Raw genomic sequence first — 25,272 nt, forward strand, 5'->3', positions numbered from 1 at the left:
AATATGCTATTTGAAGGTCCATTGCTATGCAGCGTAGAAGGCTTCTCTGGCTATAAAAATCACCACACTAACTGTCTATTCCTCAGAGTCTTAAAGAGGCTAGAGTCTCTTGAATACTATCTGCTCCTCCTCATCGCTCGCTAGCCCTACAAAGATCTCCTGAAAACTTGTGGCTGTTCTCACGTGCAGCGTCTCCATCTACACTGCTCTCGGACTTTAGATGGGATATTCTGTATCCTCACCATGCAACTGTGCCTGAGGAAGGAAGGATGAGGTGCCAATCCAGCCGGCTGAATGACGATCTACCGGATCAGCATTATCCCCTGCTCATACGCGTTGATTGGTGCATATAACGAAGTATGATGTCGATCTCAGTGAGCTAAGCTGGGCTTTTTCTTCTCCTATTTACCCGATATAGTGGTCGTCTTATGACGCTATCTCAATGCGCAGAGACTGGGAAGGGCTTATACGGATAGTACAAGTGTTAATGAATTATATCAGGGCTTCCTCTGTTTGGAAAGCCCAGATGCCATTATCCGGAATCCAATATAGGGGTTTTCCAATCAGCCTTGAGCCATAGTCATCCTCAGATGCTAATTCGAGTCTGCAGACAAAAAGCAATGATAGCACCAGGACCATATTCCCATCTAGTTTCTTAGTACGGGGCACGGTGTACCCCTTCAGGCCTCAAGGGACCAGAGATCTTCAGAGGCAGACGAATCAGACGCTCAGGCGACATTTTTCCATCTAGACCCTTGAATGAGGCTTAGCAAATCTCGTATTGCCCCCGTCGTGGATGAACATCTCGTATCTAGAAATGACTATTTCCGCCTCCTCAGGAACCATTCAATCAGTCTACAGCATCTCTCGTATTCCATACCAAGACGTTCCCAAGGACTCAAACTCAAATATGGTGTCGACTCTTGAGCCTCCTGGTTGATACATAAGAGGCAGGCCAAGCCTACACATCTTCAACAGATTTGCGTCCTGTTCATTCTTCCAACCAGTCGCTCTTTCGGAACCACCGCACCAACTACAGTCATTCTTTTGAAGACCCCATCCGACAAGATGCTCAGTCCTCTACTCCTTCTTATTCCCCTGCTGGCTACCCAGGTGGCCGCAGAGTTCTCCGAACTCCAGAGCCTCAGCCTCATCAAGCGTCAGGACAACTCCGCCTTTGTCCCCAGCTCCACCCCCGTCTCCGAGTGCCCATCAGGGTCCGTCGAATGCGGCCGCAGTGGAATTTGCTACTACCCGTCCAGAGGCGACGTCTGCTGCCCTGGCAAAACCTGTCCGTTCTCCTCACCACATGTCTACACAAACGTTACTGACTGTTGGCAGACGCCTGTCCCGGCACTTCGTTCTGTCTGCAAGATCCCTACTGCTGCCCAGAGGTTTGTTTGTTTGTTTGTTTGTTTGTTTTTTTTTTTTTTTTTTTTTTCACTCGTGATTCTCGCATGGAGAAAGCTAAGGATGTCCTCCATGTCACCAGGGCCTTGACCGCAAAACCTGCGCCGATCGCTACGGCGTCAGTCTCCAGCCAACCTTCAGTTTCGCCCCCAGCCAGCCCACTTACGTCCCTAGTTCCGGTGGAAGCGCGAGCACCAAGTCTGGTAACACTGGTAGCACCGACAGCACCGGTAGCACCGGGTACAGTGGCTATGGTGGCTATAGCGACAACAGCGGCCACAGTGGCTATGCGGATTCCTCGGCCCCTGCGGCCTACAAGCCGTCTACCTCAACCACAGTGCCGTCCACGTCCACGTCTCAGACGGCGACTACGAAGCCTTCTGCGAGCTCGGGTCCTACCCTGCTGTTCTCGAGTGGGGTCACACGTAAGGAGATGGCGGGTGCTGCGATGGTGGTGGGTGCACTGGGCCTGATGGCCAATTTGATCTAGATATGGGCGAATATCGTCGTGATTAGGAGGTGAGGAGTCCGTGGAAGGGATCTGCGTGGGAGTTATATGAACTAATGGGAGTTTTAATTGTCTAACTAGTCCATAGAGTTTGTTGTAATGCACACTGAGCCGCCAAACGGGGGACCCAGCGTCCTCGACTCAGTGATATATTAGCCTCTGGGTTCTGAATGTTTTGAATGTTGTCCTGATAGGTCTTTCCGAAAGACCGGATTAGTGATTTTGCAGTACTGGCGACAACAGCCACGGCGTCTCATTTGGCTTTCTACCTAGTGGAATAAGCTCCAGCTCAAGAATCTATGCCCTCTGGTAGAACAGAAACACCGATTCTTAGGCACGGGCTCTTTTTTGCTATCGACCAGCCATGTATATGCAGATGTAATGCGGACTTCTCAGCCTTTTCCAGGACTAGTGGTGAGGGCTGGGTGCCATGTACACTAGCGGATGCTCCGCCGGTCACTTCTAACATTGGAAAGGTCCTCCAGTCACTCATGACGCGTTATATGGTTTTAAGAGCCGGACTAAGCATCTAATCGAGCAGTTCATTGGAGGTTCATTCATCATGGACTATGCCCAGGCTTCTAGAAAAGGCACCGTTGCATAGAGCCATATGGCCCGAGTCTGACACCTTCAACATACTGGAAGACACGCCACTTACAGTGCAGACGGTAGATATATGGAAACGCATATCTACTATATCCATTGTCCAGTTTACTTAACCAGAGTGGAACCCCACTGATGAATAGCTGGCGTCGGAAAATCCTTCAGTCTGACTCTTTGCTGCAAAAAGATTAGAAATCAATCATCATCGGGGAGACGGCCAGAGGATGGATAGTTGATATGCCTGACTTGACTCCACTGCGAAGCAGCGCCAGCGCATTCGTGCAGTTTCCCCGCAGCTAAGCTTCTTTTCACTAATCATAATCTGTTGGAGCAAGGAAATACAGAGTAACCCTCCAGATCTTACGTGCAGTCTGCAGCTTTGAAAATCATGCACGTCTCATCCTCCCGCCAGCCCCTCCCCCCATCTATATAAGCCGCTATACCCCCCCCTTTCGCCTTCGACCAGCCCAAGCAAAGCCACCCACTTTCTCTCACACATCAGTCAACACCTACCCCGGTCCTACTCCTACATTCCGCCAGCTTCCGCTAGCCCCCAATGTCCTCCAACCCAGGCCAGGTCTCGCCCCTCACGGGCGTCACCCGCTACATCACCACCCACAACCCCGAAGGCAAAGCCGTCATCCACTCCGAGACCCCGCTCAACTGGGCTTCGTTCCAGGGTGGCGCGCTGGGAATGGGGGTTGTGTACACTACCTCCGAGTTCCCCGCGAACCTGAACGACGAGACGGACATCAAGCGGCACGAGGACCTCGCCAAGAGCAACACCCTGGGTCTGGTGAACCCCAACGGCACGGTGTGCCGGGTGGTGGACTTTGCGCCGGGCGGGCCGCCGTTCATGCACCGCACCCAGAGCCTGGACTACGGGATCGTCGCGCAGGGCACGATCGAGATGTTGCTGGATTCGGGCGAGAAGCGGGTTCTCCGCGCCGGGGACATCGCGGTGCAGCGGGGGACGATGCATGCGTGGAGGAACCCGAGTGAGACCGAGTGGACGCGGATGGTGTTTGTGCTGCAGGAATGCCAGGAGGTGAAGATCGGGGATGCGGTGTTGGGGGAGGATTTGACGCTGCATGACAATCACGATATCAAGCCTAGCCGAGCGCTGAACTAAGATGTTGGCCATGGGATCTTTGTTTGGAGAGGAGCATTGATTGGAGACAAGAGTATGGTACGTGATGTAATGTAGAGAGAACAAAAAAATCTCATCGTCTACGGATCCTTCACCTTGACCACGACCTTGCCGAAATGCGCCCCGCTGGCCAGGAATTGGAATGCCGCCCTGGCCTCCTCGAAGGGGAAGACCCGATTGACGACCGGGTGGATCTGGTGCTTCTCGTAGAACTGGACCATCTCCTCGAACCGGTCCTTGGGCCCGTTGATAATCCCCTTAATCGTCAGGTCCTTGCGCAGCGTGAGGACGTTCATGTTCAAGCGGTCGTTCGGGTTGTGCTGCTTGCCGGAGGTGTAGCCGATGCAGTCGATCAACCCGCCAAAGGCAGCACAGTCAAAGGTCTTGCTCAGGGTATCGGACCCGCCAGTCTCGAGGATGATGTCCGCGCCGTGGTTGTTGGTCACTCGCATCACTTCCTTGTCCCAGTCAGGCTGCGTGCGGTAGTTGATGGTGTAGTCGGCCCCGAGCTTCCTCGCTTGCTCCAGCTTCTCATCGGAGGACGAAGTAATAATCACTGCGACTATCAGCACCTATCCCCAGCACAGAGGTAGCTTCCAACAAGACGCACCCTTCGCGCCAGACGCCTTGGCAATCTGCAACCCGGCAATCGAGACGCCACCGGTGCCAAGAAGAAGCACATATTCCCCCTGGCCACCGTTCTGACCCATCGGCCGCATCCCATTGATCGACATCCACGCCGTCACACTCGCAATGGGGAGAGTGCTGCCCTCTTCGTGCATCATATGCGCCGGAGCCCGAACCAGGGCGCGCTCCGGAAACACTCGGTGTGTGGCTAGCACTCCGTCCACCGGTAAGCCCAGGCTTCCGCCGAGCTCTTTCTCGGTCACTTGTCCGGTCTGGTGATCGGGCAGGAAGGTCGAGAGAACGCGATCGCCGACTTTCCAGGTGGTCACGCCGTCCCCCACCTGCGTGACGACGCCGCTCATATCGCTGCAGGGAACGACGACGGTTTCGATGCCATCGGTGGCTTTGTGATGGTTGTACTCTCCTTGGACCACTATATCGGACAGGTCACTTTCAGTCTGACCCCCTCTCTCTATCTCTCTCTCTCTCTCTGAACGTGGACCACTCACCCTCGGTATCGCGATAGTTGAGAGAGACGGCATGGATTTCCACAAGGACTTCGCCTTTACCGGGTGTGGGCATGGGAGCTTCGGCCTGGTGCAGACTGTCGAAGCCCTGGAGATTACTCTTCCATTGTTTGATGATCGGCGCCATTGTAAGTGTCGTCTAAAGGCTTACAGTGATCGACAGAAACGCTCAGAAGTTGTCTACAAGGCAAAGATCTAGAAGACGGACGCTGGAAGAAATCAGGCAAAAAAAAAAGTGCGTCATTATTGTGGAGTTGCCCCGCAACTGGAGAAAGTTGAATTTCGGCATTTTCTCATCCCTGGATTATTGGAGGTCTTTTGTTCAAATATTGGGACTGAGATATGTCCCATTGGCTGAAACCACGGCTATCATACATGAGCTGTAGAGGTGTTGAGCATAGAAAAGCTGCCAATGTACGAGTGCGGGAGGGGAGGTTGGACATATTGCTTGCATGAGGGGATGATCAACAGATTCCCCGGGTTGAAGGACGGTAAATCCACTGGGTATAGGAGCTTTGAGCCATAGCTCCGCGTATCCAACTATCCGTATCCATTTGGCTTTGGCCAGGACATTTCTGCGCCGGAATGTCTCTACCTGGATGTGGTATGGGAGTCTCTTCTGCGAATATGCGATTGAAGCACACTCGCCATGGCCAGGTCCACGCCTGCGACGACCGGGATGATCTATGAAGCCTTTCTGCGAAAACAGCACCTCTCAAAGACGATCGACGAGACTCCGGAGGGAGTCAAGATACTGTGGCTTTGTCAACCCAGCGAACCCACCATGTAGACTCTCGTCTGCCTTTCACGGTCTGCTCGGCCCCTGTTGTATGATCTCCCTGAAACTCACAAGACACAGGAGGAGCCTGCTGCAAGCCGGTTGTGCCCACCCATCTGGACATATTATACGACAAAGGCCCTGGCCATCGCACTGGTGGGGTACACCCTCGCACCGTCAGGCCGATACCCGCTCCAGCTGCAGGAAGCCGTATCCGCCATCCGATTCCTGCAGCAGACGAAGGGCATCACGCCCTCGAACGTACGCACATCCCCATCCCAAAACACATTCAGTCACCAAACCCCCGACTAAACCCTCGCAGATGATCATCGCGGGGGACTCCGCAGGCGGCAACCTGGCGGCCGCTCTGCTCCTGCTCCTGCGTACCGCGCAGCCGCATCCCCAGGTCCCGCCGCTGGACCAGCTGCGGCGCGGCATCTGGGGATCGTGGCGGGGGAGTTCGAGGTCATGCTGGATGATATTGTTTGTCTTGTAGACAAGATCAAGGTATGATGCTGGAGCTCGAGTTGGTGTACGAGGGTTCGAGCTGATTAGTTGTACAGGCCTATCGGGAGGTCGAGTTTTGCATGGCGGAATCGGAGGCGCATGTGCAGATGGTGCTTAGTCGGTTGTTGAAGCTATCCAAGACGGAGTCGAAAGAGTTCTTCGCACGGTGGCTGGAGGCACGGCTGGAATGAGCTCAGGTTAAAGGGTCATGGCAGTGGGATGGGCATCCACTAATCCGCGGGCTTAGGCAACAGCCCGACGACAACACAGACCAGGTGAGACAGGATTAGCCACGATTAAAAATCCTTTGAGACAGAATATCCACGTAGTCTTCGGCTTCAATGCTTTCTTATCTCCGACCGTACGTCATTGCATATGCCCCCCTCCGCCGAATATATATATGTATAGATCCAAACCAAACCACAACCCCCTATTCCCTATTCCCTATTCCCTATTCACAGAGCACAGCACTACAGCCCAACACACCCCAAATGCCCCCCAACCTACCCCAGGTCATCGCCCACCGCGGCAAAACCGCCGACCCCTCGCACCCGCATCTCTCACACCTCCCCGAAAACACCCTCGAGGCCTTCACCGCCGCAGCCACCCACGGCGCCGACGCCCTGGAAACCGACCTCCGCATCTCTAAGGACGGGGTGCTCGTGCTCTGCCATGACCGCTCACTCGAGCGCTGCTTCGGTGTGAAGCGCTTCGTCGATGAGTGCACGTGGGCCGAGCTCGCCGTGCTGCGCACCCTGCAGGCGCCGCACGCGCCCATGCCCCGCCTGGTGGATCTGCTGGGCTGGTTGGCGTCGGATGCCGGGAAGGCGTTGTGGGTGTTGTTGGATATCAAGGTACGTCGAGGCGTGTGGCGATTCTTCCCCGTGGGAGGGATGATTGGGTGGAGTGGAGTAGCGGTAGGCTAACACGACGCGGTGGGATAGCTGGATAATCTCCCCGAAAGGATCATGCCGCTGCTGGCGGAGGCATTTGCGGCGGTGCCGTGTGCGCGGTGGGCGGAGCGCGTGGTGCTGGGGTGTTGGGCCGGGGCGTACTTTCCGGTCTGCGAGCGTGATCTGCCGGGGTATGAGACAGCGTTGATCAGCTTCGATGTGCGGTATGCGCGCCGGGTGCTGCGGGCGAGCGGGGCGTCGGTCAACATCAACCAGAAGGTGTTGATGGGGATGGGGGGCGGGATGGTCGAGGAGGCGCACGCGGCTGGGCGGCGCGTGTTTGTGTGGACGGTCAACGAGGCGAGTCTGATGCGGTGGTCGATCGCGAAGGGGGTGGATGGGGTGATTACCGACGATCCGGTGCGGTGCCGAGCGATTGTGCGCGATGTCGAGAAGGAGGTGGATGGGCCCGCAGGTCGGATGGACACGGTGACGGTGTCGCAGAGAGCTCATGCGTGGGCGCTTTCGCTGCTGGTGATGATGTTTGGATGGGTGTTTAGGCGCAAGTACCTGGCCAAGCTGGAGAAGCGAGGCAAGATAGAGTAGAGAGAAGAGAACGAATTTCACATGAATCATTAAACGTCTTATTTCATATAGCTAACCCATATTTCCAAGATGATATATCTCACACCAAAATATGCACGAGTTCTTCGGACCTGTGGCGGTTGGAAGCGACAGTTGGGAAATAGATAAAAACAATAGGGGCGGACATTGAAGCGAAAACCAATGGGTATATGGCAGTCCAGCTCGCATAAATCAGACGAGAGGGCAACAAGCAGAAAAAGAAAAAAAAAAAAAAGACTATAGAGCGGGAAATAAGAACTCTCCCCGAGGTCAAAACCCCCCAAGGGCCTCCTTTGTTTAGGGCCGGGGAGAAAGGTACAATCATATCATCATTAATCGGGTCGTCCGTCTCTCGGGGAACCGTCGTGCGCTCGGTGGTGGTCCGCGGGGGACATCCAGGGTTCCAGGAGGACGGCGAGGACCCGGACCCGGACCAAACCCAGGGCCGGGGCTTCGAGGGTAGCCAGAAGGCATAGGGGGGTAGTTGGGGGGATGTGACGCCAAAGGTGAGGAGGGCATCGTCGGCCGCTGGGGACGGTGGGGCGACATCGAGGCAGCAGCTCGACGAGCGTCTCGTTCGCAGTAGACCCGGCCATTCCACTCGAAGTATTCGCCTTTCAAGGGGATCCGGCAGGTCCGGCAGGTCAAGCATTCAGGATGGAATTTCTGACAGTCCCCCGGTCCCCGGCCGGTTCTCTCGTCGGTTTCGAGATACTGGCCCTCGATCCCCTTGTTACAGCCGCTGCACAGGGAGCCGTTCAGTTCGTGGTAGTGTTGTGCACAGTACGGCCGGTCGTTCAGGACGTAAAAGTCGGCCGTTTCGAACGGAGATCGACAATGGCAACAGACGAAGCAGTCGCGATGATATCGTCCCGTCAGCCGGCCGTCCTTGGAGGAAACGGATTTACCAATAATCGTTTCTCCGCATCCCCGACAGCGGCCTTTCGAACGAGGCGGGGGTCGGACAGGCGGTTCTGTCGCCGATCGGGCAATGGTAGGTCGCACCGGGGGTGCATCCTGAAGGGGTTTGGCTGTCCTTTCTACCACCAGGGACAGACTGCCTTGATTGATGGCGGGATCGGTCGGGGAGTCGGGACTAAACAACGCTTCCGAAATCCGTGGCGGCTCGAGATCGACCGGGCTCTCTGTCTGGTTGGATGCTGGTAACACCGTCTGCTGGTTGGCCTTGTCCGGCAAGTCCTGAACCACACCCCTCAGTCCAACCGTCTCCGACATCTTACGCCGGGATAGACTCGCTTCCGATGGTAGGCTAGATAGAGAAGTTCCACTTCGCGTCTCAGATGGCGAGGAATCAGAGGAGGAAGTTGAATTGTCTGCTGCATGACCAGGAAGATCTAGCCCGAGCGCACGCGCAAACTTGGATACCGATGTGTTGCTCTCGCTGCTGCCGGTGGCGCTTCTGCTCGGCACATCCTTGGAGTCTGACGGCTGTACAGCTGGTTGGAGGTAATTGGACCCGGAAGGTCGAAAGGCTTTGTATTCGATGTTTGTGGAAGATGAGGATGAAGATCGCGCATCCGTAGGGTCCAACCAATCGGCAGGGAGACCAAACGAGCTCTGCGACGGGCTTCGAAAGAACAGTTCCACCGATCCACGCGTACTGCTCAGACGGTCGGACTGGGTGTGGGAGGAAACACGCAATGGATCGGGGTATGGTTTCTCGGTCTCCGTCTGGGTAGTAGGAGTAGTAGTAGTAGTTGTTGTTGTCGTCGCTGCTGCTGTTGGTGCTGACACCCCTAAATCAAAACCACCAAAGCCAGCGCTCTTGGGCTCGTGCTGTTGGCTGTCTACGCCCGCTTGCTGCTCCGAGGCAGACGAATGCTCCATCAAGGGTTCGAGCGTGGTCACGTGCAGCGAAGACGATTCTTCGGGGAAGTGATGGTGATCTTGGGCGATGCTTCCGAGGGACGGTCGCCGACTAGACATGGCTGTCGATCGCTTGGAGCTATTGTCTCCATACCTCGAGCTTCCCGCAGAAGTCCCATAGCTACTTCTGCTATCGATGGAATCTCCACGTCTATGGTGGATTGTGGTCGTGAGAGGCAGATCGCCGACCTTGGTGATGGAGTTAGTTCCTGATGATGATGAGCGCGTACTCTGCGAGTGTCGGTCCGCCGCTTTGGCCATCGCACTGGCGAACTCCGATGAGGGGACTGATTGAGCCGTCTGAGCCGACTGCAGCTGGGCCAGCGCATCGAGTCGTTTTCGAGACATTGAGCGTGGTAACGGAAAGGCAGGCAGATCCCCGACTGGTTTGATCACTTCAGGTGAGTCGGGTCCGTCGAGCAGTGGGATCCGAATCTGCTGCGGCGCATGAAATGGAGATCGTTGTCCATTTGGCACTGAGAGAGGCGGCGGGGTGAGAGAATCCTTTCCCTTTCTCGAAAGACGTCCATCGGTGTGTATAAACGGTCGATCTAGTAAATGCGATCCGACATTAGTGAGCTGTCTTCAAAGGATCATGCGGGGGAGGGGTTTCCCAGGCGGGAGTGCGAGCACCACACATACTGGCTAATGACGGATCAATTCGCGGTGGTGGTCCCGGTCGCCTGGGCCCGGATATGTTTCTGAGGTACGTTGGCATTGAACCCTGAGGTTGCGGCTCATGGTCGGATTTCGGGGGAGGTGGAGGAGGCGGCGAGGGAGACGGAGACGGAGGCGCTGCAGCGAAAGAGTTAGTCAACGCTCGGAGATCGAGGCGATTGTAAGGGGGAAGCTCACCAGGTGAGGGTTTGCAGATGTGATCCCCCATCTCCGAAATCTCGACCCTCAGCCCACAGTTGGAACATTTGATGGTGGGCAAGAAACCCGCGCCCATTAATCCCGCCATGTCGACCAACGCGAGGGTCTACAGGATCTGCTCTCCTGATCACTGGAATAGAGCGTTCATTGAACCCGATATAACAAAAAAAAAAAAAAAAACTAAGGGCAAACCAATTCCTCCAACCAAGCAATCACCGTCATTCGTTCGTGTGTTTCTTTCTTTCTTTCCTTATTTTTTTTTTCTCTTCCTCCGCCGAACAGGACCCTTCGTCCACACACGCAAGCACCCACACAAGATCCCTGACAGCTCTGCAGGCCAGAATGGGGGGAGGATAGGCAGTCCGAATGATAGCAGAGGACTCTGTATGTCTCCAACCGATCGAGGTTACTGGTCCGGAGTGTTCAGACAAGCAAGCAAAGCACCCGAACGCTCTGGATGCATGTATGTCACACTGCAAGGAGTGGAGGGGAGGAGACAGTAGTCAGTAGGAAGATGGATGACAACGACAATAATAATAATAATAATAATAATAATAATAATATTGATAGTAGTTTCTCTTGAGTCTTGACTAGGTCAGAGTCAGTTAAGACGGAAGAACAGACTAAGACTGTCCAAGTATCGAGGCGGGTTGTCTTTTTGGCGAGTGGAACCGGAAGGCCCTCGTGTGACGATCCAGGAATAGTAAGTTAGGCTGGTAGGTAGTAGCGCAGAACACGCGTTTTCCTTTCGTTGTTACTTTCGTTGTTTCTATCTTTTTTTTTCTCTTTGATTTTAAACTCTGGAGGGATATTTCTCTGAACCCTTTGAGAAAGGCAGAGGGAAAGGAGTCGGATTCTGCTGTTGATGGGCAAGCGGTAATTGGAGAGGATGGGTTTGTTTTGACTCGCGCCCCCCCTTTTTCAGAGCACATGCGTGTATACTATAGTAGTAAGTTCTGAGATAGATAGACAGTAGTAGGCTAGTAGGAGTAGACTCGACACTAGTACTCTGTATACAACCTAAGAATTCAAGGAACAAGAACAATTGCCTCCAGTTCTTCTCATCCATTCCATCCACTTTTACTGATTGACCGAGCCGTCCGTCCATGCTAACCCAGTACGGGGGAACTTGCGTGTGATAATCCGGACAGTGGACAATACTTCCTCCATACTCATATACACTTTTAGTCCCCCTGAACCAAGATCAATCAGCAATTGAAACTGCAAACTCGCCGATCGTTCCTCAGGGGTAACTGGGAGACTGAGAGTCTGGGACACACTTTTGTGTCTCGATATTGGCTATTTGAAAATCCCATCAGCTTGGTTCCCTTTTTGATCCAATCCCCCCCTTCCCTCCCTCCCCAATCGTGCACGAGCCTCGTCACTGCTGACTGCTGATGGGACGATTGATCTAGGAATAGATGCGTTCCTCCGCCCTCCCTTGACTCCCTTCAGATGACATGACACCTCCCCAGCTTACTCGATTTGTCCCCTGAGGGCTGAGCTGGAGACTGTAGTGATTGTCCGGATGGCGTGGACGCGATGACATCCACCTAAAAGTACTGTGCATAGAAGTGGAGGGGATATCGCCGCAAGGCAAGGGGCAGGAAAGTCAACTAAGTTCCTGCTCTCCTGACGCTCTTACTATAGGGTCGGGTTGTGATCACTCGTTCTCAAAGAATTGGCTTCTGGAAGGTGATCGAGGATGGTGTCTATGTCCCTGGATAGTTCGGACCATTGATTTGGTGAACCACGGTTGACTGAAAATCATCGTGGCTGCGGCTATTTATTTACTGCGTATCCCTGTGGACGAAACTAGAGGGAGGGACCAAGGGGACAATCTTCACATCTGGAAGAGGAAGAGGAAGAGATGGAAGGGGAGGATGCAACCGTGGAACAATCAACCGAGCTATCCGCCGCCCACACACACCGCAACATTCCATTTTCAGGGGGTTCAACGAAGGCCCCTTGCAAGTCAATCGAAGGTTCTCTTCAGGGCGCCCAAATCGTAGATTGATTGATTCACACCTCTGTCCTTTGCGATGTCCCCTGTCTGTCTTGATATCGTCAAGCTTCTCACCCTACCACCACCTCCCTCAATGCCATCGCCTTCCCTCCGTCTTCGTAAAAAAAAAAAAAAAAAAAAAAAATATTGGACGTTCTGGACTTGTAAGCGCGAAGACGAACTAGCTCCATTCTGGGTCTTCCGTCCTTTGTAGACCGCCAATTCCCAAACGGAGCAACATCTCGGAGTAACTGTTTTCGTCCTGGTCAATCACGAATTCACGACTTGGTGTTGGCCCACCCGCTGCTTGCGAGCGACGGAAGCGCAGACCACACGTTGTCCCCGACTCTCGAACATCCTTCTGTCAATCGTCATCTGTCCGAGGAGTGTGTTCTGAACTCTTGAACGCAGTCGCAAAGGCCAATGGATTGGACCTCTCAATGACCGTAGTGAATAGTTGCTCGGTGCCAGCTCACTGCTCACTTCCAGCAGACTAGGGTCGAAAACTCGACAAGGAAGGTCGATTTTAACGGAACAGTGGCGTCCGACCTGCATTGTTCGAACCTTGGATGGTTGGTTGGTTATCAAGCCAAGATCGTACCATAGTAGTGCAAATGGACAATTCAACCCCCAGCAACCGTTGAGCGTCGGCGGCTCACTGTGCAGCATCCAGGCAGCAGTTGAGGGGAGAGAGCTGAGTTGTGCATGATTCAAAAGGACACAGAGGGGTATCAACTCTGGATGCTACGAAAGCAGCAGCAGGAGGCTGTAATAATCATAATGAAGGAACCAGGAACTCCAGATCCATGGAGGGGTACCTGGAGGGGCAGAGCAAAAGTCCTCGTATACGGAAGTAGTAACACACCGCAATAATAATTAACTCGATTCACCTCAACTCGATTCATCAGTTCATAACTGACTGTCAGCTCCGCAGTATCCAGATTCCACAATCCACAGAGCCAATGGACGTTAGAACCTAGGGTAGGAAATCACTGTGACGGGCGAGAAGTGGGTTGCGGAGCAGAGCGGGATACTCAGAGTGACTAAGTGCGAGTTGCGTGCAAGTCTGCTTTAAATATTCCCTCCCTTCCCTCCGTGCTTCCTCCGTGCTTCCTCCTTCTTCTTCACCATCAATCTCATCTTTCTCACCTTCCGTTCAAGTCATCAATCTTGTTCAAGTCTTCCTGATCACTCTCTCCGAGGCGTGATCGATCTAAAACCGTCAAAATTTTCGGAACGCTTCTTAACTCGTACGTATTCTGTCATTCTCGAGCTTCCTGCCCATTGTCCAATATGGTCGTCAATTGTGCCTTCTCTCTCTGTCCTGAATCGTTGGCTCCGACCGCCGAATAAAGTTCACTGTACGCTGACCTGGTCTCTTCTTTCTTTCTAGGCGTCACCACCCGTTCAACGGCCGGCGCTCATCCTCTCGTGGTGGAGCACCGGATAGCGCATTATACATCCAATAAATCACTCGAGCTCACAGAACATCGTGTTCTTACGCCATTTTTCCCTATTCTCGACAAGTACTTGATCCAGGACTCTCTCCAGGAACTGTGAATAAAATGGCTCCCCACGCAAGCTCGGATGTTGCTGCCAATGGCGCCGTGAACGGGTCGGCTCGCGCGACCTCCGCTCCTCTGTTTACCGTCGCCTCGCCCAATGTGGAGTACACTGACAACGAGATCAAGAGTCAGTATGCTTATCACACCACTGAAATCACTCGTAATGCCGATGGCAAGTGGGTTGCGACCCCCAAGGTCACCAACTACCAGTTCAAGGTTGACCGTAAGGTGGGCAAGGTGGGTATGATGTTGGTCGGCTGGGGTGGAAACAACGGCTCCACGGTGACCGCCGGTATCATCGCCAACCGCCGTAATCTCTCGTGGGAGACTCGAGAGGGTGAACGGGCTTCCAACTACTATGGCTCCGTTGTCATGAGCTCCACCGTCAAGCTCGGTACTGAGACCAAGACCGGAGAGGAAATCAACATTCCTTTCCACGACCTGCTTCCGATGGTCCATCCCAATGACCTGGTCATTGGTGGTTGGGATATCAGCAGCCTGAATCTCGCCGAGTCCATGGATCGCGCTCAGGTTCTCGAGCCTACTCTGAAGCAGCTCGTCCGCAAGGAGATGGCCGAGATGAAGCCCTTGCCTAGCATCTACTATCCTGATTTCATCGCTGCCAATCAGGAGGACCGTGCCGACAATGTCATCGAGGGTGACAAGGCCTGCTGGGCTCACGTTGAGCGCATCCAGAAGGACATGCGGTGAGTCTTGGTTTTGCTTTCATCTAATAATGACACAATGGCTAATAAGGAACAGTGACTTCAAGACTCAGCATGGCCTGGACAAGGTCATTGTCATGTGGACTGCCAACACCGAGCGGTATGCTGACATTCTGCCCGGTATCAATGACACGGCCGACAACCTTCTGAACGCCATCAAGAATGGCCACGAGGAAGTCTCTCCTTCCACTGTCTTCGCGGTGGCCTGTATCCTGGACAATGTGCCCTTCATCAACGGATCTCCTCAAAACACTTTCGTTCCTGGAGCCATCCAGCTGGCCGAGAAGCACAATGCTTTCATCGGTGGTGATGACTTCAAGTCCGGCCAGACTAAGATGAAGTCCGCTCTGGTCGACTTCTTGATCAACGCCGGTATCAAGCTCACTTCCATTGCCAGCTACAACCATCTGGGTAACAACGATGGCAAGAACCTGAGCTCGCAGAAGCAGTTCCGCTCCAAGGAGATCTCCAAGTCCAATGTCGTGGATGACATGGTTGCGGCTAATAACATCCTGTACAAGGAGGGCGAGCACCCCGACCACACCGTGGTCATCAAGTACATGCCCGCTGTTGGTGACAACAAGCGCGCTCTGGATGAGTACTATGCCGAGATCTTCATGGGTGGACACCAGACCATCAGCTTGTTCAACATCTGCGAGGACTCTCTGCTGGCATCTCCTCTGATCATCGACTTGGTTGTCATTGCCGAGATGATGACCCGTATCAGCTGGAAGTCGGCCGAGGAGGCCGATTACAAGGGCTTCCACAGCGTTCTCAGTATTCTGAGCTACATGCTCAAGGTATGTCTGCTTTTTTTTCTCTTTCGGTGTTTTGAGCTGTGGTTTGCTAATATTCCGCTCAGGCTCCTCTGACCCCTCCTGGCACCCCTGTGGTCAACGCTCTCGCCAAGCAGCGCTCTGCTCTGACCAACATCTTCCGTGCCTGTGTTGGTCTCCAGCCTGACTCGGAGATGACTCTGGAGCACAAGCTCTTCTAAGCGTTAGCCATGTCATTGGTGCTTTGGGTTTAGATGCGTATTGTTGATTTGTTTAGCAATAGCCAACTATAGCCACTCATTTAATTGAACCGCAATCTTCAGCATGTTGCTTCCTTAGGGTACTCTGTAGAACTTGACTACCTTCTTAACCGTTGTTGAGGACTATCAATAGTCTCACTTTGGGTTTAGACATGGACTTTTTGCAGAGGGACACTTGGCCATGTGGAGAAGAGGGACGGACTAGCTCTGTCGTCGACTCGTGCTTGTCGCTGGCTCGCTTGGGTCTCGCTTGGAGGCTGTTGTCGTTGATCCGGAGCGAGGTGGAGGGGATTCCCGGCTGTATTACAGGGTGAGGACCTTGGAAGTCTAGGTAATCTCTGTCTTCGTCGCGAAATCTACTCGAGTCTCCTCCTATCTATATAATGCATCGCTCTACAACGAACGGACGGTATATTGGAACGTGATCATCGTTATGTCGTTTTATCCTGGTTTTATACATCCTCCCAAATTGTACCCCGGGACCAGCGCTCCCTACGACATGTTGACAACGCAGCGGATGCAGTCGCCCTGCTTCATCTGCTCGAAAGCAGTGTTGATCTTGTCCAGGGGCTCGCGGTGGGTGATGAACTCGTCCACCTTGAGCTTGCCGTTGAGGTAATCGTCGACCAGGTCGGGCAGTTGAGTGCGGCCCTTGATACCGCCGAAGGCGCATCCCTTCCACACACGGCCGGTGACCAGCTGGAATGCTGTGTATTGTCAGTTGGAACTTTCAGTACGGGGGAGTGCCGAAGGAAATGGGGTGGAGGGGGCAGAAACTTACGGCGAGTGGAGATCTCCTGGCCAGCGGCAGCAACACCAATGACGATGCTCTCACCCCAGCCCTTGTGGCAGGCCTCGAGGGCAGCGCGCATGACGCCGACGTTACCCGTGCAGTCGAAGGTGTAGTCGCAGCCGCCATCGGTCATCTCGATGAGCTGCTCCTGGATGGTCTTGCCGTTGAGCTTGGTGGGGTTGACGAAGTCGGTGGCGCCGAACTTGCGCGCCCACTCCTCCTTGGCGTCATTGACGTCCACGGCAATGATCTTGCCCGCCTTGTTCTTGACGCAGCCCTGGATGACGGACAGACCGACACAGCCCGCGCCGAAGATGGCCACGTTCGAGCCCTCCTCGACCTTGGCGGTGACGACGGCCGCACCGTAGCCGGTGGTGATACCGCAGCCCAGCAGGCAGGACCGGTCGGTGGGGATCTTGGGGGTGACCGCGACGACGGAAATGTCAGCGACCACGGTGTATTGCGAGAAGGTGGAGGTGCCCATGAAGTGCAGCAGGTCCTTGCCGCGGGCCTTGAACCGTGAGGTTCCATCCGGCATCACGCCCTTGCCCTGCGTGGCACGGATCTTGCCGCACAGGTTCGTCTTGCCGGACTTGCAGAACTTGCACTCGCGGCACTCGGGGGTACTGGGTAGGTAGCATTGTGGTCAGGGCCCATGTTTCGAGCACACAATTTATCGATCCGTGATGGAGGGAGAAGCAAACGTACTAAAGAGCAATGACATAATCGCCAGGCTTGACCGAAGTGACACCCTCTCCGACCGACTCAACGATACCAGCACCCTCGTGTCCGAGGATGACAGGGAAAGCACCCTCGGGGTCCTTACCCGACAGGGTGTAAGCATCTGCGAACACGGATCAGTCATGGATCCCCGACACCAACAATTTCGTGGTCATCGGAGGGGAGGCGGAAACCAACCGGTATGGCAGACACCAGTGTGGAGGACCTGAATCCGGACCTCGTGGGCCTTGGGGGGCGCAACCTCGACGTCCTCGATGGAGAGAGGCTCGCCAGCAGCCCAAGCAACGGCCGCCTATATTTCCCGTTCTTATTTAGCTCTGGTGCTCTGGTGCTCTTGTCGGGAGCATTGCCGATGGGACTCATCGGGATGGGACGGGACGCAAAAAATAGCGCCAGGAGTCTTCTTACCTTGCAGGTGATAGTCTGGGGGGGTCACGTTAGCCTCGTCTCTGGCATCCAGGGGAGTGATATGGGTCGAGTGGAGGTTGTTGCGGTCTCGCACTCACCTTTCCGACAGTACTGGCCATGATGTCAAGGAGGGGAGGGGAGGGGAGGGGAGGGGATTCGAAGGAATCACGAAGCGAGAAAAAAAAGCAGCGGCTTGTGAAAGGGGAAGATAAGAGCGAAGGGAGCTGGCTATGACTGATGAAGATTATATATCTAGCGGATATCAAGTAGTGGAGAATGAATTCGTCTTGTCTCGCTGAGGATGTCAAAAAATTGACGAGGGGGGGAGTGGGGAGAGAGGATGAGGGGTACGGAAAAGACTCGGCTGCTTCTGTAGGTATTGGTACTATGGCTATTATTACTGGGGCATTTCCTGGATAGTGGCAGACTCTTCTATATATATATATCTATATGTATATATAACATAGATATACTATAGATACTAGTATAGACTAATACAACATCTGAATCCCCTCATGTCTTCCTCTCTCTCTCCGCATTCTCCAACAGACCCTTCTCCGTGGATGTCATTCATTTCCCCGACGCCTTCGGAAAAGCTCCCCATGATGCAATATTGTCTTGCTTCTCCCTACGGAGGAGATACTGATGACTCACTCCTCTACCAGATAAATATTTCCACTCTACAGATTACAATCAAATGGATTCCTTCTACAAGATCCACATCCCCTCGATGCGAGAAATGCGAGAAAACCGATAAGGCGCTTCTTCAGTTCGTTCTGGGAGACGAGCGAGTCCAAAAGGGTAATGTTATCCGGCTCGGGCTGGGTCCGTGTGGTGCCAAGATAGCAGAGAAGAGTCCGTTAGTCGACCTTTTCGATGGCTGGGCTGGTTTCCCGGATATGTAGCAGATATCCAGGCTCTCTAAGAAGTCAGGTCGATTGACGGACCTTAAGCCCTTGGGTTAGGAGGTGCCTCCCTATCATTTCAGCTCAACTCAACAATCAATGTTCAGAATACTCTCTCCGATACATTTGAGAAACAAATCAATCTGCGAGATTGCGACATACGCCTCGATGCTTTCTCATTCGGACGGGGTGACGAGTATCAACCCATCAAGGGCTCCTCTCCCGTCGGAATATGCGATATTGTACATGTTACATAGATCAAAAGCAAAGCCCATGGTGACACCTTTCCCATCATAGTCCCTTTGCAAGAAGTATCCCACCTCGCTTTCAAGCAGGAACCAGCCCCAATGCTCTTTTGTTTTTTTTTTTTTTTTTTTTCGTGAGCTGAAGACGATCACATACCGCAAGGTGTCGGCGAATAGAAAACCCCCGATGTCTTTTTTTTTTTTTGAAAAAAAAAAACAAACACACACACACAACCGCACGAAGAGAGAAAAAAGAGAAAGAGAGAAGAGTTGGTTGGGGATGCCGCGTATTTAGCGGCCAGGCATCTGTCCGCTCTGCATCATCGCGGCGTTCTGCTCCTGGAAGCGTTCATTCAGGCGGGCGGAGCTCTTCATGTATTTGTCCACACAGCGCATGACGCAGCCCTCTTCCCGGGAGATGAGAGACTTGGTGGTGAAGTCATTGACGCAGTTATCGAAGCAGCGCTGGACGAGCTTGGAGTACATCTGTATGCAAAGGGACAAGCAGATCAGAAATTTGGACGCGCGATGAAGGTTCTGCGGGTGACGTGGAGGAAGGAGATCGAGGGATGGGAGCGTCGGGCACATGCTGCACAATGAGTTCAGGGTATTTGAATCGAGAACGTACCGTCATAAACTCCTTCAGTTGCTTCCGTTCCATGCGAGTAGCGAGCTCTCGCTGTTCCGCGGCGGTGAGTCTGTTTGTGATCCAGTCAGCACGTCGTCATCAGAAGATATACATTTGGGATACGAAGAGTTAAGAAGCAGAAGATACATACCCATCCATTGTGAAAGTTATGAAGGGGATTTGTTTTGGGAGTAATATAGAGAAATTGACAGCGGTTGGTCGAGCTAAACAAGTCCGATTAATGAATGAACTGGTTCTTCCACAACCTCCGAAGCAACGGAAGCTTCCTGTTTCCATCACGTGATAGACAGGGACATGTGACCTTGGTCTCGTTTCAGAGCTCTACGGCAGCAACGCTTGATGCGTCTTCTTTGCCAGAGCTCCTTGAGCCTGGTGTGCCTGATCATTCTACAAGAATATTCTTAATAATTAATAGGCATCAAGTAAGTAGGTGTATCCTTGATGCATCGAGAGAGCTGATACGAAAGGCATTGCGAGGAGCTAGACTCTTCGCTCTACTAGTATGATGTTGGGTGGATGCTATTTGACTTCTCTGCTAAGATGATATGGCTAGGCCCTTGTCTCTGATATTATTATTCCCAGCTAATTGCTTGCCAAATCATCAATCATCATCATACTTGAGTTCGCCAGCTCATCTACAGAGTATCTCCGAAGTTACAAGTGTAGGCATCGCTCTCCCCGGAAGAATACTCATCCATTCCGATGACTTCTACCTGAGGCTCTTAGTTTCTATAATAGTAACAGTAGCAAAAAAAAAAAAAAGAAAAAGAAAAAGAAAAGAAAAGGAACAAGTACTCCGTACGGATACTCCGTAGTAAAAGTAAAATGGGCCCTGGCCTGGTGGCATCCAGCCATTTGGTGAACCATGGTTACCTTAAGTCCTTCAGGACTGACCCTGTCTAGACCTGAATGGTCCATATTGTTAATTGGGCTTCAGGAGGCTGTTGTCCATATTTAGTAGGAATGTATCTACTATGAAGTAGTCGTGAGATGGTGAAGACACAGAGTTCTATCTCTATCTATCGTGGTATGGATTCTCTCTCTGTGTGTGTGTGTGTGTGTGTCTATCCCTGCAAGCCATGAAACGATTCGTTCCGTCAATGGAATGAAACCCCATGGCTGTCGTCATAATCCTCCCGACCTTGGTCCTGGAGTTCTATTCTTATTAGCCGAAACCAAGGGTCTTTTGGGGTATTATTCGGGGGGATGATCTTTACCCTTTTATCTACTTAGAGAGGGGATGATTTTCTTAAGAAGTTTCATACCCAAACATACTCTGTAGTCTGTACACTGGAGAGTATACTACTACTACTCCTACTACTCCTACTACTACTCCTACATTACTACCGAGGTACGGAGTAGTAGTGGAGAATCTAGACACTGGCCAGTACCTATCCCAATGCAGTGGTTCCTTGGGTTTGAGTCTTTGCATAACCTCACCATCATCGTCATTATCATCATCATTATCAGCACATACTACTTTCATCTGGAATAGAGTCATTTTCTCTCTCTCTCTCTCTAGATAGACAATTGTAGACAGGCACTGAGGCAACAAGCAAAACGCCGCTCATTTCCTCTATCTGGCACATCTTTCATGGACCTCCGTCAATCTTGCTACTCCACTCTGGATGAGGATCGACTATCAGGATTTTCCCGTTCGCTTCCTGAGAGGCGAATGTACTCAGATATCTACTCTACTCCGTAGATAGATACTTAATAAATAATTAAGGTAGTTCATCGAAACCAAAAAAAAGAGAGAGAGAAAACAGAGATTCGAACAAGGAGGAAAGGCCGGCATCCCTGTCGTTGTCCCTATTGAGTCCTCCTTCAACCGAGAGAGTCTGTCTGTCCCACGGAACTCCTTCTCTCTCTCTCTCTCTCTCTCTTTTTTTCCCCCCCAAGAGGTCATTCAGCCACATCTTTCCGTACAGCCCGGGGTTGGCTACTTGACTACTACTACCACTATTACTACTACTGGGTCTGCCTTATGCCAAACCTCGCACTCTGACTTGTCGCTTGTGCCTCTGGTGCCTCTCTTGTGATCACTGAATTCTGATCAGCCTTTTCTTCCAGCCCACTACTCCCAACTCTCTTTCTTATTCATTCTTCGACTGTATTATTTGTACTAGTTCTATGTGGTCTTTTCCCTCTTTTTCTTCTTCTACTCGTACTAGTTACTCCTCTTCTACTTTCCCCCTCCCTCTCCTTCCCCTTCTCTCTCTTTGTCTACCAAGTTACCAACCACCCCTCCAATCTTCCATCTTCGCCATCAATCAGAGATCGCTTTGGAGCATCAAATTATTCCCATTACACCCTTCCAACAACTAGTTACGACTCCATCCTCCCCGCATTGTCACCCAGACGCTACCCTTTCTGGATCTGTCGTCGGTGTTGGCACGGCGCGGCACTTCGCTCCCGCGGGCTGACTAGCCCTCGTGCTATTTTCGGATCAATCACAATCTCCTCCCCCAGCCCCAGAGATTCTTTTGCGCGCGAACACGAGGGCGGTGACGAGGGACTTGATTCAAATCGCCTTTTCGTGAAGATCCCATTTGTGCTTTCGAACACTCCTCTTCCATTATTCCCACCCTGCGATCATCGACCGCCGTCGACACCATGGTGACAGGGAAGTCGCAGCCCGGCGCTGGGACCATCCCATCGCTTCCAGCCTCCGCGACCCATCACGAAATCTCGACCTCGCCGCCGTCGAAACGAGATCTGGCGTCATGGTGGAGACAGTTCAAACGGAATACAAGGAAGGAGGAAGTGAAAGGTACGCTTGACCCGGTTGAAGACCCTTTATCCCTGCACTGGGGACCGATGGGCTATGTCCTCGCTGGTAGAAATGGGCGGATTCGGGTGCAATGGGCGCTTCAGGACTGTGCGACACGGTCGACGGGTCTCCCATGCCAGTGGCCTATATCCCACCTTTTTTTTTCTTTCTTTCTTTTTTTTTTTTTTTTTCTCTCTCTCTCTAGTCACCTTTCTGCTTGTCGTGAGCGATCAGAGCGATCGCGTACCTTGCTATTTCTTTCCAACTGACCCTCATTCTTCCATCGCTTTCCTTCTCAGCGTCTCGCATTTCTCAGTCTTGCACCAGGCTAACCCGTCTGTTCTCACAGAGAAACCCCAAGGTATCTTCGGAGTGCCCCTCAACGTCAGTATCAAGTACGCGAACGTTGCCATCTCCCTCACAAACGACAACGGTGAAAGCTTTATCTACGGTTATGTCCCTATCGTCGTCGCCAAGTGTGGTGTCTTCCTCAAGGAAAAAGGTACGAAAACTCGTGGCCGTGTTAAATCTGGGGAACAGCTCACTGATGGACTTTTTCCCTGGCGACAGCGACGGACGTGGAAGGGATCTTTCGATTGAACGGCTCTGCGAAACGTATCAAGGATCTCCAGGAGATCTTCGATTCTCCCGAACGATATGGAAAAGGACTCGACTGGACGGGGTATACTGTGCACGATGCTGCAAACGTCCTACGCCGCTATCTCAACCAACTTCCCGAACCGATTGTCCCTCTGGACTTCTACGAACGTTTTCGCGAGCCCCTCCGTGTGTATCAGAAGCAGGCCCTGGAGAATGGCCCCACGGCCGATTCTGAAGCCTTCGACCACGCAAAGGCCGTTGCGGCTTACCAACAATTAATTCGGGAGCTTCCACCCCTGAACAAGCAGCTCCTCCTCTATATCCTTGACCTGCTCGCTGTCTTTGCGTCCAAGTCGGACCAGAACCGAATGACGTCGGCCAACCTATCTGCTATTTTCCAGCCTGGATTGCTGTCTCATCCCCAGCACGACATGTCTCCAGATGAATACAAGCTCAGTCAGGACGTCCTGATCTTCTTGATCGAGAACCAGGATCACTTTCTGTTCGGAATGAATGGCACAGCCGCGGATGAGCAGACTCTCAAGGAAGTCGAGGGCGCTTCTCGCCGACAGACAAATTCTTCCAACATCAGGCGCTCCGTCTCGAGTGCCAGTGGTGGCGCAGAGAGCTTTCGCAAGTATGGGAGCCTCCGCCGAAATGTTTCGGTCTCTTCAAAGAACTCGCACCACTCGAACCATCCCTCCAGCCCCGTCACACCAACATCGTTGAACGGCGTGGGTGTCCATCGAAGCAATACCTTGCCTTCCAAAATGTCCCCGATCACCGCGGCAAGATACGGCAGAGTGTTGGAGGCCACTGGGGCCCCACCATCAGGACTCAATCCTTCCGTACAGAATTCTCGCTCGTCCAGCCGAGCACCGCCTTCGCGCGAGGAAGCCAGCCAGACGACTGCGACGGCACCGACTTCGGCCCCTTCTGACGCTGCCACAGGACCTCTCTATGTGCATTCCTCCACCCATGGTCCTATGCCGATCAACACGGTAAACACTGCCCCCATGAGCGAGAATCCCGTCCTTCATGAGGCTCTCCCGACCACGATATCGTCGCCCCCTCCACCTGTGGTAACACCGACACGGGAACGCAAATTGTCCAGTTTCTTCACCAAGTCCCCCCCACAAAATGGCGAATCGAAGGAACCACGCCAGCCGAACCGGTTGAAGAAGAAGCGCATCCCCGGAAGTGCCAGCGAAAGCGCCCACAGTTCGTCTCTGTCGCTGCAGGCGGCCACCTCCGAATCCGTTCTCAACGTCGCGCCGATACCGACGCGGCCACAGGAAGCGGATAGTGATGCCGGGGAGGTGACTCCCAGACCTCCCAATACGGCCGATCCCGGTGACGATTCTGCCTCACCGTCGAACCGTGACGTTGCGGCGGAGGAGAAGCAAGCGGCTCCGAACGACTCGCACAACGCGGACACTTCTCTCAAGCCCCATAGTTCACGGACCCCCTCGATGAATTCGCGGTCTTCCTTCACTGACCATTCGGATTTGGATCAGGCGGATGACAGGGTGGATCGGAGGGAACACCGTCGGAGTTGGCGATTTCCTCGTTCCTCGAAACGCAGCAATGAGCAAATCGGTCTCGGTCTCGGCTCACCTCCACTCCTGACATCGAATCCCAGCGCCGAGCGCAGTACGAGCTCAGTGGGCAGTTGGCACCACTCCAGCAAGAGTTCGCCTTCGGACCTGCAGCAGTTTGCCAACGATCCATCACAACATCCCCTCAGCCTGGACGCTGAAATCAATAACAACCACGGCATTTCGAAGGAAAGCTTGGAGCCCGAGAAGCGAAGCCTCTTCGGTAAATTCAAAGCCAAGGTCGCGCAGGTTCGGGATGGAGTGCGCGATTCCGAAAGAGATCGCACCAGGAGCCCTGCACAGACGGACCCAGAACGGCCTGTGTCTAGCAAGACTCTGTCTCCCGCGGCCAATGACCGGATCAGCACTACCCAGCCGGCCCCGATCGAGTTGCCGAAAGAGGGCAAGGACGAATTCAATCGTTCGCCAGTCTCCCCCATCATGCCTACTTCTGGTCTGCCCCCGGTGATACCTGAAGAGCCACGAACTCCGGAAAGCCCTGTCGCATCTCGAACTTTTGAGGCAATGCAGGACTCAGCGGCTGCCCCCGCCGCGCCTACTACTCCACTGCAGGCGGAAAATCCTCCAATCTCAGAAGCCAACGAGAAGAGCAACGGCATTACGCCTCACTGAAAGCCGTCGACTATATTTGTATACCTTGCTGCGATGCCCTCAAAAGGGGCCTGTCCCCCCTCTTCCTGTCACTTTTTTCTTTTCTGGTTCATTGGGAACCCTTTTCGCAACCCCAATACCTTTGTGTATCACGATCATGTTTTACGATCATGTTTGATTCCGACGCGCTTAAAAATGGGTTGAGGCTCGTGTTATTCTGGTGTGCC

General features: G+C 53.1%; 10 protein-coding genes across 10 annotated transcripts, besides 22 other annotated features; 6 read left to right on the forward strand and 4 right to left on the reverse strand.

Annotated features, from left to right (window-relative positions):
• Positions 1-1,068: 1,068 nt before the first annotated feature.
• Positions 1,069-1,900, forward strand: ACLA_094280 (uncharacterized protein; the record flags this gene model as incomplete). Its single annotated transcript, XM_001273153.1, has 3 exons — positions 1,069-1,291; positions 1,342-1,394; positions 1,493-1,900. The coding sequence occupies 3 exons, from the start codon at positions 1,069-1,071 to the stop codon at positions 1,898-1,900; spliced, it is 684 nt and encodes a 227-aa protein (XP_001273154.1).
• Positions 1,395-1,421: a microsatellite.
• Positions 1,395-1,438: a microsatellite.
• A 1,177-nt stretch (positions 1,901-3,077) lies between the features above and the next one.
• ACLA_094290 (cupin domain-containing protein) lies at positions 3,078-3,653 on the forward strand (the record flags this gene model as incomplete). The annotated part of the gene is made up of 1 exon (XM_001273154.1): positions 3,078-3,653. One exon carries the CDS (start codon positions 3,078-3,080, stop codon positions 3,651-3,653), a length of 576 nt encoding a protein of 191 aa, XP_001273155.1.
• A 98-nt stretch (positions 3,654-3,751) lies between these two features.
• ACLA_094300 (zinc-dependent alcohol dehydrogenase family protein) lies at positions 3,752-4,952 on the reverse strand (the record flags this gene model as incomplete). Its single annotated transcript, XM_001273155.1, has 3 exons — positions 3,752-4,227; positions 4,282-4,731; positions 4,808-4,952. 3 exons carry the CDS (start codon positions 4,950-4,952, stop codon positions 3,752-3,754), a joined length of 1,071 nt encoding a protein of 356 aa, XP_001273156.1.
• Positions 4,765-4,790: a microsatellite.
• Positions 4,953-5,925: 973 nt separating the features above from the next.
• On the forward strand, positions 5,926-6,154 carry ACLA_094310 (uncharacterized protein; the record flags this gene model as incomplete). Its single annotated transcript, XM_001273156.1, has 2 exons — positions 5,926-6,061; positions 6,111-6,154. The coding sequence occupies 2 exons, from the start codon at positions 5,926-5,928 to the stop codon at positions 6,152-6,154; spliced, it is 180 nt and encodes a 59-aa protein (XP_001273157.1).
• A 384-nt stretch (positions 6,155-6,538) lies between these two features.
• Positions 6,539-6,566: a microsatellite.
• Positions 6,567-6,601: 35 nt separating this feature from the next.
• Positions 6,602-7,609, forward strand: ACLA_094320 (glycerophosphodiester phosphodiesterase; the record flags this gene model as incomplete). Its single annotated transcript, XM_001273157.1, has 2 exons — positions 6,602-6,964; positions 7,055-7,609. 2 exons carry the CDS (start codon positions 6,602-6,604, stop codon positions 7,607-7,609), a joined length of 918 nt encoding a protein of 305 aa, XP_001273158.1.
• Positions 7,610-7,948: 339 nt separating this feature from the next.
• On the reverse strand, positions 7,949-10,478 carry ACLA_094330 (LIM domain-containing protein; the record flags this gene model as incomplete). The annotated part of the gene is made up of 3 exons (XM_001273158.1): positions 7,949-10,065; positions 10,157-10,309; positions 10,370-10,478. The coding sequence occupies 3 exons, from the start codon at positions 10,476-10,478 to the stop codon at positions 7,949-7,951; spliced, it is 2,379 nt and encodes a 792-aa protein (XP_001273159.1).
• A 145-nt stretch (positions 10,479-10,623) lies between these two features.
• Positions 10,624-10,661: a microsatellite.
• A 258-nt stretch (positions 10,662-10,919) lies between these two features.
• Positions 10,920-10,952: a microsatellite.
• Positions 10,920-10,962: a microsatellite.
• Positions 10,963-12,516: 1,554 nt separating this feature from the next.
• Positions 12,517-12,540: a microsatellite.
• A 945-nt stretch (positions 12,541-13,485) lies between these two features.
• Positions 13,486-13,511: a microsatellite.
• Positions 13,512-13,960: 449 nt separating this feature from the next.
• ACLA_094340 (inositol-3-phosphate synthase INO1) lies at positions 13,961-15,682 on the forward strand (the record flags this gene model as incomplete). The annotated part of the gene is made up of 3 exons (XM_001273159.1): positions 13,961-14,667; positions 14,723-15,485; positions 15,548-15,682. The coding sequence occupies 3 exons, from the start codon at positions 13,961-13,963 to the stop codon at positions 15,680-15,682; spliced, it is 1,605 nt and encodes a 534-aa protein (XP_001273160.1).
• Positions 15,683-16,213: 531 nt separating this feature from the next.
• On the reverse strand, positions 16,214-17,782 carry ACLA_094350 (bifunctional alcohol dehydrogenase/S-(hydroxymethyl)glutathione dehydrogenase; the record flags this gene model as incomplete). The annotated part of the gene is made up of 5 exons (XM_001273160.1): positions 16,214-16,428; positions 16,503-17,140; positions 17,223-17,358; positions 17,433-17,547; positions 17,762-17,782. 5 exons carry the CDS (start codon positions 17,780-17,782, stop codon positions 16,214-16,216), a joined length of 1,125 nt encoding a protein of 374 aa, XP_001273161.1.
• Positions 17,783-17,790: 8 nt separating this feature from the next.
• Positions 17,791-17,817: a microsatellite.
• Positions 17,791-17,818: a microsatellite.
• Positions 17,819-18,096: 278 nt separating this feature from the next.
• Positions 18,097-18,135: a microsatellite.
• Positions 18,136-18,921: 786 nt separating this feature from the next.
• Positions 18,922-18,946: a microsatellite.
• A 158-nt stretch (positions 18,947-19,104) lies between these two features.
• On the reverse strand, positions 19,105-19,600 carry tim9 (protein transporter TIM9; the record flags this gene model as incomplete). The annotated part of the gene is made up of 3 exons (XM_001273161.1): positions 19,105-19,299; positions 19,442-19,511; positions 19,593-19,600. The coding sequence occupies 3 exons, from the start codon at positions 19,598-19,600 to the stop codon at positions 19,105-19,107; spliced, it is 273 nt and encodes a 90-aa protein (XP_001273162.1).
• A 610-nt stretch (positions 19,601-20,210) lies between these two features.
• Positions 20,211-20,246: a microsatellite.
• Positions 20,247-20,505: 259 nt separating this feature from the next.
• Positions 20,506-20,526: a microsatellite.
• A 236-nt stretch (positions 20,527-20,762) lies between these two features.
• Positions 20,763-20,800: a microsatellite.
• Positions 20,763-20,809: a microsatellite.
• An 89-nt stretch (positions 20,810-20,898) lies between these two features.
• Positions 20,899-20,931: a microsatellite.
• Positions 20,932-21,320: 389 nt separating this feature from the next.
• Positions 21,321-21,348: a microsatellite.
• Positions 21,349-21,411: 63 nt separating this feature from the next.
• Positions 21,412-21,438: a microsatellite.
• Positions 21,439-22,078: 640 nt separating this feature from the next.
• On the forward strand, positions 22,079-25,066 carry ACLA_094370 (putative Rho GTPase activator (Sac7); the record flags this gene model as incomplete). Its single annotated transcript, XM_001273162.1, has 3 exons — positions 22,079-22,235; positions 22,585-22,737; positions 22,806-25,066. The coding sequence occupies 3 exons, from the start codon at positions 22,079-22,081 to the stop codon at positions 25,064-25,066; spliced, it is 2,571 nt and encodes an 856-aa protein (XP_001273163.1).
• Positions 22,392-22,426: a microsatellite.
• A 130-nt stretch (positions 25,067-25,196) lies between the features above and the next one.
• Positions 25,197-25,220: a microsatellite.
• Positions 25,221-25,272: the final 52 nt, after the last annotated feature.

The sequence above is a fragment of the Aspergillus clavatus genome, genomic scaffold (assembly GCF_000002715.2).
Source record: "Aspergillus clavatus NRRL 1 1099423829798 genomic scaffold, whole genome shotgun sequence".
Taxonomy (NCBI): domain Eukaryota; kingdom Fungi; phylum Ascomycota; class Eurotiomycetes; order Eurotiales; family Aspergillaceae; genus Aspergillus; species Aspergillus clavatus.